Source organism: Pipistrellus hanaki (assembly GCF_964339955.1).
Source record: "Pipistrellus hanaki genome assembly, chromosome: 10".
In the NCBI taxonomy this organism is placed as follows: domain Eukaryota; kingdom Metazoa; phylum Chordata; class Mammalia; order Chiroptera; family Vespertilionidae; genus Pipistrellus; species Pipistrellus hanaki.
In genome coordinates, this window is record NC_140512.1 from 48,393,260 (window position 1) to 48,407,999 (window position 14,740).

Consider the following 14,740-nt stretch of genomic DNA (forward strand, 5'->3'; position numbering starts at 1 on the left):
GTGATATATTATAGACATATTATGTATCTATTATGTTAATCATAGGGGGATCGTCCCCCTCGCTCACTGACGCCCTCATCACGGGATTTTTAGGGAGCTCTCTGTTGTTTGCTATTATGAATAATGCTCTGATGCACATCTTTTTACACACGTGGTTTTTTTCCCAAGTATTTTGGATTTCTTTGTGGAGGGGGAGCCTGGATTCTCAGAAGTGGAATTACCAAATCAAAAATTCATGAAGTCATTGCCAAGCTGTTTTCCAAAAGTTTAATGATTTACACCACATGTGTCAAACACAAGGCCCGCGGGCCAAATCCAGCCCGCCAGGCCTTGCAATGTGGCCCGCACCGCGTTGTCATCACTGCACTCCGCTGTCAGTTTATGACATTGTCAGTTTATGACTGTTCAGTAAACCATTCTGCCCGAGATTTAGGCTGGATTTTAGATTTTGGCCCCTTCTCTGATTGAGTTCGACACCCCTAATTTACACGAACACATGATTAACATAAAAGATACATACTATGTCTATAATGTATCAACTGCCATCCCACTATGAACACAGACGTATTCTTGTCTCCCTGGGCAGCTGTCTGAGTCTGTAAGCGGTGGAGAACACTGTTGCATTTGTGTTCTTTGCAAGATTCCCTCCAACGATGTCTGTTGAGCAAACAACGGACAGCCCCAGTCCCTTTAATGTTGTTAGGAGCCTTCAGGAACGGGCAGGTGCGCCTGTAGAGGACATTGTCCTCACGGGAGCCTGGGCATTCTTTGTGACCTTCGGTTTTTAGTTTTGTCTATCCCCATAAAACCGTGAAGGAGTTTGTTTTTTTGTTTTTAATATATTTTATTGATTTTTTACAGAGAGGAAGAGAGAGGGATAGAGAGTTAGAAACATCAATGAGAGAGAATCATCGATCAGCTGCCTCTCGCACACCCCCTACTGGGGATGTGCCCGCAACCAAGGTACATGCCCTTGACCGGAATCGAACCCGGAACCTTTCAGTCTGCAGGCTGACGCTCTATCCACTGAGCCAAACTGGTTTCAATGTGAAGGAGTTTTTTGTTGTTGTTTTTTTTGTTTGTGATGTATTTGATTAAGGGAGGCTGCTAATGAGACAATGAGAGGAGGAGACTTGAAGATGGAGCCCTTACCTCTGTGAAAGCTCTGAGCCGTTGTAGGCCTGGTGTGAGCATCACAGGTGAATCCGAGGGTCCCAGGGGCACTTGGAAATAAGCAGTTTCATTCCAGAGTGCTTCGAGACCACCTTCCCCTCCCTCAGTCTGCAGGTAGGGATACTGCCGTATGCTAAAAGCTGATGGGGGAGAAAAGTGATGTTGGTTAAAGCCTGGTCTTCTAGCCACACGAGGCCCCCGCAGAGCATGTGTCAGTGCAAGAGCGTGAGCTCAAAGAAGTTCCCGGCTGTGCCTGCAGGATACCTCACCCAGGAGGCGGGGAGGAGGGCTTTAAAGTTTTCAACGTGAATGTAATGAAAACGTGCTTTCACATTCTGAATTCAAACAAATATGCACCCCGCCGTTTACGAAAAATAAAAGTCTTGTCATTTTAGCTCCTTGCGAGTCTCAAAGCCACGAGCTAGGAGGAGCCAGGTTTCAGCTTCTCTATGTCTCCTGAACCTTTCAGTCCTTTCTTCCGAATAAATAAGGTCATCCTTATTTATTCAGAAATGAATGGAAGAGCTGTCTATACCCTTCATTCCCAGTCCTTTGGTGTCTAGCCAGGAAAATAAGACCATCACCATCAGCCGCTCTATTGAAAGGAGGTAAAAGTCCGTGAACCAAGAAGCTCAGGGGCTGTCATTCTCGGGAAATGTCACTCTCGGGAGGTGGAATTGGTTCCATGTGTGAGCGGTGCTCGTACTCCTGTCCCTGAGGGAGCGTGGCGGTCACAGCCAGAGGGCCGGGCCGGGCCGCCTTGCTCTCTGCCCGCGCTGACCGGGCTGTTCCGTGTGTTCCGCAGGCTCCCAGATCCAGCACCTGACCCAGGTGGGGCTTGCGAGCAGGATCGGGGCTCCGCCGGTGGAGGTCCCGCCAAGCAGAGGCGGCCAGTGCGGGGGCCCGGGCTGGCCGTTGTACGGGGAGGACGAGGCAGGCCGGCGAGAGGCCGTGAGTATCTGGCGTTCGGGTCGCCGGGGAGAACTCAGACACAGGCGCGCACCTCCGCCGCCTCCGCGCTGAGGATCCCTTTTAGAAACCTACCGGGTCACGCCGTTAACCTCCCTCCCTTCTCCCCTGGAGAGTATTTTTGCTTGCAGTTTTTAGATGATAGGTTTCCTCTGACCCAGAGTGGGAGAGTATTGGATTTGAATTTTTGGAAAGAATATAATTTTTCTTGAGGCAGATTTTAGGTTTGGAGTCATTTTTTTTTTTTTTTTAATAACCCATTAGAAATGATAAAAGCAATGTTCATTACAGAAAACCTGGACAGAGACTAAGTAGCAGTTATTTAAAATCTTTTTTTAATTTTTTTATGGTGGTAAAATATACAAACTTTAGCATCTTAACCACTTTAAGTATACATACAGTTCATTAGTTTTAAAGACATTCCTACTGGTTTGCAACCATCACCATATCCATCTCCAACGCTTTTTTCATCTTGTAAAACTGAAACTCGATCCTCATTAAACACAAACTTCCCATTTGTCCCTCTTCCCAGCTCTAGGCAATCGCCGTTCTACTTTCTGTCCCTGTGATTTTGATTTTTTTTTTTTTTAATGTGTTTTTACTGATTTTTAGAGAGAGGAAGGGAGAGGGAAGGAGAAAGAGAAACATTGATGCCCACTGTGGAGTAAGCCTGAAACCCAGGCATGTATGTGCCCTGACCGAGAACTGAACCAGCAACCTTTCGGTGCATGGAGCGATACCCAACTGACTGGCCAGAATCATGACTTTTAAGTAGTGATTCTGAACCTGTAGGTGACTAAATCTGGACTTGGTCTTTGGTGTGATCGCTAGATAAATTTTCTTGACCTTACGTGCCTCCTGGCTCACTGCTTGTGCTTTAAGGTGGGTTTAGTAACATCAGGAGTAGATGCTTTTGCCATAACCACGCCTTTCAAGGCACAGGGTGTGTTTGGAGGCTTCGCATCACTCTGTCACTCCTTTATAAGCACAGAATCAGTGCGGGACACAGGTGCTGTCTACAGATGCTTTCCTTTGCTTTTTCTCTCAAGCAATTTACATCCATGGGGGATACATCTATGAATTTGAAAATACAAACCAAAATAATACGTTCTGTTTATCCTCCTCATATGCCACAGCTTCCATTGTATTCATGTGTCTTTTTAGCAAACACACGAACTTCCTTCAATGACGGGGTGCTTTTACTTAATGAAAAGAAATTAGTGGTAGGATATAATTTTCCCTAAAAGATACGTTGTTGTAAATCTCAGGTATTTGCTGACATCTTTCTTTTTTTGCCTTCAGTGTGCCAACTTGGTTTCATTAGGTGTTTGGGTTTGCCTGCCCAAGCCAGTGTCTCCCTTCCCTGTTTGGAAAAGTGAAATGTAAGAGTGATGCTAACAGCTTACCCTTAGCATAGGCGAAACCATGGATTCAGAACTCGTGTCATGCAGAGAGATTTTTCACTGAAATGTATAATAATTCTTGTCGAACGAATACCCCGTTTTACAGGGTGGGGCAGACGTAGGTTTACAGTTGTGAGTACAAGAAACAGAGTTTATTCTTGTGTTACTATTTTTTTAATCATTGTTTCCTATGGGAGCAACTGTAAATCTCCTTTTGCCCCACACTGTATTATGGGAATATAAGCAAAACTCTTATGTTTCAGTGCAGATAATGTTTTAAAGGAAAGGCTCTACAGAGTGCTGGACAGACAGACAGGCTGAGACAGGCAGATAAAAGGGAATGTGGTTCTGTGATCTTTTAATACACATCCCAGGACAAAGGCACTTGTGCTTTTTGTTAGTCCCTCTGCCAGTGCCTGCTCACCTCTTCCAACTCTCGGGTGACCTCATAGGACCTCCCTTCCTTCCCAGCCCCCTTCCTCTCTCTGCCCCCGGCGGCCACTCACCTCCACACACTCAGGCACGGAGATCTGCCTGACTCCATCGTCCTTCCCACCATGGGTAAGGCACCTGTTAAGTTCCAAGGCGTCTTGACTGCACTGCTCTCCGCTGACCAATTTCGCCACCGTCATCACTCTCCCTCCCAGCCCCAGGGGGACCTGTCGGAGGGCCGCGCTGGTGGCTGGGAGGTGGGAGGAGGAAGTCCTGGGCGGGGGAATTTGGTTTTCCCTGCCGTTCCCACGGGGGAAGAAAACCAGCGCCGTCTGCTGTGTTTTTCAGACGCACGTGCTCGGCCACCAGGAGTACTCTTCGCCGCTGTTCCAGGTGCCAAGGACTTCGGGCCGGGAGCCCTCCGCTCCGCCCGGGAGAGCCCCGCCCCGGGGGCTGCAGGGCGCCGGGCTGGCCTACGCCGCCAGCTCCACGGAGGACCTCCAGCCCAGCCACTCCTCCACCTCGCTCATCAAGGCCATCCGCGAGGAGCTGCTGCGGCTCTCCCAGAAACAGACCGCCGTGCACAGCTTCCACAGCTGATGGGCCTCGCCTTGCGTTTTGCCAAGTATCCGCTTCCCGTGGAAGCAAGACTCGAAGGAGACGGGCGGCGTCAGGAGGAGGGCCGGCGCCTCCGGGGCTGGGGGCCGCGGGAGGGAGCAAGCTGCAATCCGAGAGAAGATGCCAGATGCCACAGGACACGTGACAGCGCGCGGGGCTGTTACCGAGGTGGCGATGTGGTGACCATTTGGGTTCCGTCGGGGTTCCTGGACGGTCGGCCACAAGCCGGCAGCACTTCACGAAAGACAAACCACACACCTGAGCTAACGGAGCTTCTTGGTTCGTCCCCTTTCTCAAGGCAAACGGTGAAGACGCATAGAACGAATAGGGCCGGGAGGAGGCCAGCGTTTCTGAGCGAAGACGTGTTGGAGGCTGGTTTATAGGGCGGACCTGCCGCCTTGTTTTCCGAGGAAAGAGATTGGAAGACATTTTCATTAACAGCTTATTTTTCCTCTTTTTCTCTCCGTAGGAACTTTTGTGTTACTAGTACTATTAACAACAAGGAGGCTAAGACTGTTCGGGGGTTTAAAAAGCTACTCGTGAGAAACCAGTGGTAGATGCTAGAGCCTGATGATCCCACACGAAGCCATCAGCTGCATTTCCCCTCCTCCTCCTGGTGCTACCGCCCCGAGGCCCTCCCCCGTTCTGTCTGTGAAATGCAACTCTGGCTTTTCCGATGGGAGAATGTGTTGAAGGCTTCAGTTTGTTCTAGAAAGGGGGAATAAAAAAAAAAAAACACAAAACCACCGCTTCCAAAAGAGGGGGAAAGCTAAATATTTATTTGGTTATTATTCAAAATACAATTCAGAGTTTAGATTTACATTCTTAGTTGTATTTGCTGGTTTTTCATGGGGCCCGTGGGGCTCCCGAGAGCCAGCCCCACGGAATGAGGCTCTCCGGAGGTCCCCGCCGGTCCTGGCGCTTTGCCCATGAGTTGCTCACAAATTATGTTCGAATGTGAAAAGGTACATAAGCCACAACGATGTGGAAGCATTCCCAGGGCCACCACATAGCGGTTTGCGAATCCGTTCCTAGTGATCACATTCTCTGTGTGTTAAGACACAGAGAGGAGGCTGAGTTCCCGCCAGCCTCTGCACCGGGAGGCGGGAAGAGGAGCTTTGGGGACAAGGGAAGGGAGCGGGCTGCTCCTCACGGCTGATCTCGTTGTGCGTGACTCTGCTGCGTGACTGCTGAAGGCGTCCGGGTGCTGTGGGCCTGGCAGAGGGCATCCTCTCCTTTGAGGTTCACTCCTGAAGTCACCATTCCTTCCCCCGCCCCTCCCCCCACCCCCTATTAAAGCGAGAGACTGGAATGACAAGGGCTGTTTGGTTTTCTGGTACCTGAGCAAAGCTCAGAAGAAAAACAGGTAACACATTGCTACTGTGAGTCCTTTTTTAAAAAATTTTTTTATTTTTATTAGATCAGCTAATCCTTTAAACAACAGATAAACAGGCGGAATTGGGGGCTCTAATCAAAACCCGTGTCACTCCTTAAGATCCCCGACCCCGCTAACGTAGGTTTCCGTAGCGACATCGTTATTCCAGAGCCATTATTCCAGTTTCAGCTCTGCCCTCCGCCTCACAGGGCAGGGCAGCCACCCCAGATCTGTGTGCTGCTCAGAGAGCCTGGCTGGAGAGTAGTCTCTCAGGATGTGAAGGAAAGGGCGGGGACTCCTTTTCAGGCAGCCCTCACGAGCTCCAGGAGCGTGGGGGAGAGGGCCTCCTCCTGGGCCTGACTGCTGGCCCTCGGTCTTGGGTTAACACTCAGCGTGGAGGGATCTCCATGTGTGCCGCTGAGAAACGCCAGGTTTCCTGAACACGGTGCTGAGAGTGCCAGACACCCCAGCAGGATTGTATGACGGACACCTCCCTGGGAAGTCGCGTCTTGGGGCAGCCGGTGGACGAAACGCAGGCCCCTCTCCTCCCCTCCTCCCCGTGTGGCCGGCACTAAACGTGGTTCCCTCCTTTGGACATTGGAGAACCGGGCCCCTGGTCTAAAGGGGGCTGCCATGGCGATTGAATCCTTTCAAACTAGCATCAAAGGATGCGATCTGCATTGTTATACTTAGAAGTGAAACCCATGTCAAGACCAAAGAGGATGTAGAATAACGGGTTGGGGGAGTAGAGGGGTGTGGAGGGGCGTGGTGTGAGCAGGCCGGTGAGATCACCAGCACTCCGCTGTTGGCTGGGAAGCACGCCCAGGTTGCCCCTGTTTTCTCTAAACAGCTGCCACAGGAGTTTTACCATCTCCCGGACTCAGGACAGACCAGCTGTGGTGGGAGCACCACCCCCACACAGGTCTGCAGTCCCCCTGCCACTGTGATCTGCCGGAAAGGAAGGTCCTCGTGTCCCTCACGTGTGCCGTGGAGCGCGTTTATTTGAAGCACTCTGAAATGAAAAGTTAACATGTATGTCTCTCCTTTTCCCCTGTTTTCAAAGTTCCAGTGGTAATAAAACGAACTATAAATTTGGAGAAATGATCAGTGAAGTCTCTGTGTCAGGTCCCTTTTCTGAGCCTCATTCTCCCCCCTCAGCCAAACAAGGACAGACCTCCTGTGCCCACGTCGTAGAATTTCTCACTGTGAGAGTCATATGGGACCTTGAGAAGGAAGCACAAAGCACTGGGACATGGGAAACGCTGTCTGTATGATGCTGGGATGGAGGGTCCGATGTGCGGTGATCGGCCAGTGAGTGCGTTCACATGGAGCTACCCAGAGGACAGCTGAAGGCCTCGTGTGACTCTTCCTCTCTCTCGTTTTGCTTTCAAATCACTTCCTTCGCCGTTAACTTGTAAACAGCATTGACGACACATCTTTCATGCTCCTGACTTTCTGTCAAACATGGACCCTGCCTTCTGAGGTCTTAGAATTTTAGTCGGTTAACATATATACCGGTAGGTTTAAAAGATGGAAGATACACATAAAATGGTGTAGGCACCAGTAACGTTTGTTGAGAGTGCACAAGTGCATTAGAGGTCCTTAGCTGAAGAAGTTGTGTATTTGGAAACGGATCGTGGGGAGAAGTCACCTTCAGCAGCGACCCAAGTGAACACGGAGCTGCCCAGGGGAAAGGCGAGGAGGCCCGGGAAAGCCGAGAATGGGCCAGGGGAACAATGGAAAGAGTGGGTGCAGCTGTCATTGAAAATGAACTTGATCTGCTTCAACACAGGGACAGAATTCCCAACCCCACTGTCCAGGGAGTTTTGTAAGAGGAGGAAGGGGTGTTGTGAGTCCATGCTTGGAGTAATACAATGAGGGAATGATCAGGCCTGGCAAGAAGGTCTACAGAGGAAGAGACCCGTTCTGGAGAGGAGGGAAGTACACCAGGATCTGCCGAAGGACCCAAGGTCAAGCATGGGAGTGGTGGTAAGAATTCCACCATCTCTGCCGAAACCGGTTTGACTCAGTGGATAGAGCGTCGGTCTGCGGACTGAAAGGTTCAGGGTTCAATTCCGGTAAAGGGCATGTACCTTGGTTGTGGGCACATCACCAGTGGGGGGTGTGCAGGAGGCAACTAGTCGATGTTTCTCTCTCATCGATGTTTCTAATTCACTATCCCTCTCCCTTCCTCTCTGAAAAAAAATCAATAAAATATATTTTTAAAAAAGAATTCCACCATCGGCTCCACTGCTTGGGGCAGATCTCAGTCGCCAGCTGCTGGGCCACATTCAATCCTTTGTGAAGCATGGTGGGTTATAAATACATACATTTGACTTTTTGGCAGCCACCTACATGTTTTTCTCCAAATGCTATTTAATTTCAGAGTGTGTTTTATTTTGGTGGCATGGGGCTTTTGAGCAGCAGGCTACGTGGGTTTTTTGCCAACCAGACTCCGGGCAGGAGGCCTGTGGTGCAAAGCGCAGCGAAGGTCTGGCCGAAGGCTCTGGGCGGGACCCGGTGCTCTGAGCTTTACGAGCCCCCTCTGCCTGTGGACAGGTCAGTGCTGACTGCATCGTCCAGCCGCTTAGTGCTCCAGTGACCACACCAATCACTCGGACACTGGCTGGCATTTGCAGTAACTCACCAGTTAATCATTAAATAAAGTTCTTTGTCCCCTTCAAACTAGATTCTTGCTAGTAGGCAGGAATGAGTTTGTTGGTTGGAAGGAAAGCTAGTTAAGGTTCCGGGCAGCGGGATGGGGGCCTCCCGTCTTAACTACCACACCGACTTTAGCTCTAGCTGAGTTTTAGCCATTTCATTTCTACCTCCAGAGCAAGTCTCCAAAGCCAGCCTCCACAGCCTGCTAGTCCGCATTTACCCCAGACGGGAGCACAAGGAAGGCCACTTCTATACCTGCAAGCAGACCACCTATCACAAAGCCCATTTTTTATGGGATGGTAACTTGAACTTCATTTTTTACATTTAATCCCACACATTAACAGATATTCTTGTCACAGGTGAGGGGTTTCTGTGAGCAGCTGCTGTAACATAAAATTTAATAGGTTCACTTAATACGGAGTGAACGAAGACTGTACATTTCAGGTGTCTTTTGATATTTTTGGGAGGTGATTTTCAGTGTTTAAATGAGGACTCCTTTGTATTAAAAAGACTTGAAAACCGAAACCTCACAGTACAATCCTAATTCCGTGCTCATGGGTGTAATGGTACACGTGAGAATTTAGTTAAGAATGTGCAGCAGCATTGACATTTAGGAAAAGAAGGTTTAAATGCCCCTCGAAACGTGAAACAACGTTAGGAGCTCGGGGAGCAAGTGAGAAGGAATGTGTGTCTGAATCTGAGGAACTGGGTCCCAGATTAGTTTCCCACAGGCCAGATAATCATGCAGGAGGCTTGCTTTTCCTCCTCCCAGAATTTTCCGCTCTCGGGCCACTTGGAATTTAATGTCAAGGGTGAAGGGACAGAGGTAACAATGTAAGCAACTTGGGTCTTGTCGTCCTTGATTCTGTGGGACCATTCTGGAGGAATTGGAGGCGTCAGGCCCACCAGATTTCATGCACTCATCACTTGACTCTTACGAGTGCAAGTCAGGAATAGTCCAAGGCCAACTTCAAGACAGACCCCCTGTACTTTCCTACAGATGGGGAAGAAGGAGGTGCTAGAGGGAAAGAAGCTCCACCGATGAACTCGGTTGCTCCGAGCTCAGAGGGCTCATTGCAGCAAAGGGGAGGAGACTCAGCTCTGCTTCCCTCCAGAGTGTCATCGGGAGCATGGAGGGCTGGCCGGCCTTCCCCTCACAGGAAAGGTTGCTTCGGAGAGCTGCCCTGGGATGTACACTTGTCTCCTCCTCCTCTGGCGAGGTCCATATTCTTCTGACTCTTTCCGCACTCTCATCCCGAGATCATGAGTGTTCATGTACGAAAATACACAGAGTGAATTGAGGCCAGTCGTGGCATCAGCCCTACAACTTGAATTCGACAATCATGGTTTGCTGGCACTTGAATTTTGGAATAGGCGTGTGATTTTAGGAATTGAATCCTCCCTCTGTCAGTTAACGTTTCTACCCTCCAATTAGCTGCAGTGTTTTCTAATGTGCTGTAGTTTTTATGAAATAATTTATGCAAGTGTTTGGTTTCCATGTTTACAATTTATATGGCTTTTCCTAGCATTTTAAATGGAACTGTCAATAAATGCTACGAATCGGTGTCAAGTGGTATTTTCTGTTTATTTCCTTTGCACCGTGATCGTTTTCTCATTTGTAACGTGTGAAGGTGGAAGGAGAGGACTTTTTTTGTTCTCTGATTTTTGTGGCCCTGGTGAGAACCGCTAGGGCTTCCATTTTCCAAGCAGTTACGTTGAAAGTCGTCTGTTCAGTGTGTTGAATTTGCAGAATTGTTTTCACTCATGTTGGATGGTGCTCCCCCTTCCATTACCCACTGATCAAATTGATGCTTCCGCTTAGAGCAGATTTCTTTTGGAATCCAAAGCTTAGGACGCTCCAGTCTAGACAGATAAACGAGAGGAGCAAAGTCGGTACCATCTGAAAAGGCAATAAAATAACCCACTGAGGTTGACAGAAGCGGAGGATCTGTGAGACGCAGTGGAAACCCACGGCATGAAACGTGGACACCTGGATAGGATCCTGAAACGACCACCAAAAAGGTAATCAGTGGAAAATGGTGACATCCAAGTGAAGTCTATGGTGTAGTTAACAGTTTATGCAGAGGTTAACTTATTGCTTTTGTTAACTTTGGCGTGGCTGCCAGGACTTCAGTCTTAGGGGAAGCTATGTAAAAGGCATACACTGCATTATTTTTGCAGCTTTTCTCTAAATCTAAAATTATTTAAAAATTGGGAGACAGGTTAATCTGGAACAGATACAGCCCATATGCCCTCCCCATCCCCATACCCCTGCAGAGGCTGCCTGAGCATCCATAACCTAGAACCTTCCGTACTTCTCCAGGCAGCCAGCTCCCGCTGACGGTGAAACCAGTTAACAACTGTAAGTCTTGGCAGAAAGTAAATCTTCACGAAGGAAACTTCAGGGCCAACGATCAACCAAAAGGAGAATTTTATCCTGATAATTAGAGAAAACAGACCACTGTGAAAGAGACCTTAAAGAAAAGCATGTTTCAAGTGTTTAGGAGATGTAAAAAGAAAACTAGTAAACAGCAGAAGAACAGGCTATTACAAAAGCATATTTGACAAAACCAAATAATAATCATTGAAGGGAAAATAAAGGAATTTTAAAATGTGCACACACGATAGTTAGATTCTCTAGTATTTTAGACGTAGCTGAAGACAGGTAATTGTGACCATTTTTAATGCATCTTTAAATTCTGTTTTAATAAATACAGCTTTAGATTGAAAACAAGAAACACCACAGTGTAGACTAACTGGTACACCCGGTCGGTCCCCTGAGAGATCTCCCATATCTTAAATGTAAATAGGCTTAACACGGTGGAAGAACAAGATGTTACTAGAAGCAGCTGTGGCTGAGGAGAAAGGTCAGGCTGGTCCCATGCCCAGAGCCTGAATAGAGTTGACGTGAATATGAGTTTAAACCATAATTGACCGGATTGGACAGCCCTCTTTCACCTCTTCATCACTGCACCTGTCCAGCACAGCTCAAGGTAAGTCAACAATAAACAATAGCAAATAGGAAGATAAATCATTTTTGCTCCAGTGCTGGAATGTTTTGATTGTTGGTGGATCATGCACTATTTAATACACTTTCCTCGTTACACCCTTCTGGGGAGTTAATGGGGTGTGTGTGTTTGCTTTCTCCGGTATTGGGGACTTGAAAAATGATGGCCCCAAGTCTAGTCTTCCCACGTTTGTGTAGTTAAACTATTATTTGTCAAACTTGTGCCAAAGGATAGCATTACAGAAGCCTAAAACAACTTCTCTGGAAAACTCACATTGTCAGGTTGCTTTGGACTATGGATGGTTGCACACACATTAGCGTAAGTACTTAGTTTTTCTATTATGTGATGATATGCCGAAAATAAGTGGTTTCTCTCAGAATTTTATTTCAATTTTTAAAATCCTGAGATTGTCCTCCAGGAAATATTAGTACAAAGAATCTTTTTTTTTTTTTATTTTTTTATTGCTTAAAGGCCTAGCCGGTTTGGCTCAGTGGATACAGCATTGGCCTGCAGACAGAAGGGTCCCAGGTTCAATTCTGGTCAAGGGAATTTACCTCGGTTGCAAGGCTCCTTCCCGGCCTGAGCCTTGGTTGGGTGCATACAGGAGGCAACCAATTGATGTATCTCCCTCACATTAATATTTCTCTCTGTCTTTCCCTCTCTCTCCTTGAGGATTGAAAACATGATAATAATATATTTTTTTAATGGCTTAAATGCTAAAATGGAGTTGCTGTGTTTCAGTACAAATGGATGTTAAACACCCTCCCGCCCCCATTCCCAATCGTTCTGCACTGTGGCTCCCTTTGATGAGCAGCCAGGGTTTTGGGCAGAGCTCAGAATTCCCCTCAGATCCTCCTAAAACTCCAAGTGAGAGACGAGGGTAACCACTGCCTGCATTTGGAGCCCAAGAGCCAGTATGTGTTTAAGTCCCTGTTTTAGAGTTCCTTGATACTGTTCTGTTTGGATGCCTTGTGAGACAAAAAGAAAATGTAGCCAAATTTAAGTCAAAACATCATATATTACTATATGTAGCCAGTTAATCCTAACCTTTTTTTGCTCTGCCTTTCCTGGTCAAAATGCAGATTAGCAAAAAAGAAGGAAATAAAAACCACTATAACTCAATCATCAGAGATATTGCAATCAAATATATTTTTATTGGTTTCAGGGAGGAAGGGAGAGAGAGACATCAATGAGGAGAGAGGAATCATTTATGGGCTGCCTCCTGCATGCCCCTTACTGGGGACCAAGCCTGAAACCTGTTTCTCACATCGACGTTTCTCTCTTTCTCCCTCTCCCTTCCTCTCTCTCTAAAAGTCAATAAAAACATTTTAAAAAATAATTTCAAGTGAACCTGCTACTATTTCTTTTGATTTACAAGCTCAGGGATTTTTTAAGTAGGAAGCAGAACATTAATTCACAGTAAATTGTCTAATTTTGTGCTTATTTAAAGATGAACTCTACTTCATTTTCCATGCCTCGTAAGATACATTCAGATTCAGGTCAGTACATAACTCAGGTTAATAGCGTCTGTAATTTAGAGTAACGTGATGACTGAGTAACACAGTGGTATTGGCATTTTTAAATTTGTATGCTTTCTGGGCCAGACTGTGGTCTTTCTTGGTGAATATTTTATGTGAGCATGAGAAGAATGTGTAATCTGCTATTGTTGGATATCGTAATCTATAAATGTCAATTAGATCAGGTTGATTGATGGTACTGTTTAATTCAGCTATGTCCTCACTGATTTTCTGTTAGCCGGGTCTGTCAGTGACTGATGGAGGGGTGTTGAACTCTCAAACCGTAATAGTAGACTCATCTGTTTCTCCTTGCAGGCTCTGTCAGTATTTGCCTCACATTTTTGTGGCTTTGTTGTTGAGTATACACATTGAGGATTGTTAGGTCTTCTTGGAAATCTGGCCTCTTTATCGCTTTGTGATGCTTCACTTTATCTCTGATGTATTTCCTTGCTCTGAAGTCTGTGTAAAATTCATACAGCTACTTCACCTTTCTATTGATTAATGTTATTATGATATATGTTTTACCATCCCTCACCTTAAGTATTTCTTTGCCTTTATATTTCAAGTGGGTTTCTTGTAGACAATATATCATTGGGTCTTTGCTTTTTTTTTTTTTTTTTTGTACATTTGATAGTCTTTGACTTTTAATTGGTGCATTTTCACATTTAAAGTAATTATTTTAGTGTCTGGCATCTTTGTTACTATTTTCATTCTTGGACCTTTTCTTTGTTTCTGTTTTTTTGTTGTTTGTTTGTATGTATGTTTTGTCTTCCACTCTTTTTCTGCTTCTCTGGTTTTGTGAGCATTTTATATACTTCCGTTTTCTCTTTTCTCTTACTATATCAATTTTACTTCAATTTTTATTTTTTAAGCATTTGCCTGGAGTTTGCAATAGACATATATGACTAATCCAAATCCACTTGTGAATAACACTGTACTGCTTTACAGGTAGTACAAATGCCTTAAAGTTCCAAGCTCTTTGTATGTTACATGGAAACCCGGGAGATATAGTGGTTTTTAATTCACAATTAAACACTCATACACATGTGCACTCAGACGTACACAGGCCCCCATAGTGTTGCCCAAGGTTACTGTGCATCTGACTTGAACAGCCCTCAAGGGAGGCAGGTCAGAGGTTTGTTGGCTCCTGTTGAGCTGGCCGCCTTCCACCCTGTGTCCAGAGATGGGGTGGAAAGCTGCCAGCCCTGAGTGCCAGTTGGAGATGCTGGGAGACTATGGGAGGTTCCATTTGTCTGGGAAAACCGAGCTCTTACAGCGGTATACAAAGTCCGTGAAGATATTAAGAATAATTTTTTAAATGACTAAAAACCCCTGCTTCCCTGGCATCCGCATCCCAGTGTTTTGTAGATAACGGTGGTCTGAGGTGGGTCATGATGCCTGTGGTTTTCTCAGAAGCTCAGCGTGGAGCATGCCTGTCGCCCAGCCTCCTAGCCCACTCCATTGGATGTTCTCGCTGCTGGACAGACTTGCAGAACTGAGCGGTAGCATCTACATGTTGGTTCATTTCTAGGAAAAACACACTGCAGCCTCACTCATAGTTCCAAAAATGTCCATGGCAGAGTT

General features: G+C 46.7%; 1 protein-coding gene across 2 annotated transcripts in view; it reads left to right on the top strand.

The window, feature by feature from the left end:
• The window catches only part of LOC311629004 (zinc finger CCCH-type antiviral protein 1-like), a 154,310-nt gene extending 146,125 nt beyond the window's left edge, over nucleotides 1-8,185 (top strand). For both annotated transcript variants that reach the window (XM_084896723.1, XM_084896724.1), the window contains 2 exons: nucleotides 1,979-2,124; nucleotides 4,326-8,185. In XM_084896723.1, the coding sequence (XP_084752849.1) occupies nucleotides 1,979-2,124; nucleotides 4,326-4,577 (398 nt within the window). In that variant the 3' untranslated portion in view covers nucleotides 4,578-8,185. The remainder of the gene's footprint in view (nucleotides 1-1,978; nucleotides 2,125-4,325) is intronic.
• The last annotated feature ends 6,555 nt before the right edge of the window (nucleotides 8,186-14,740 follow it).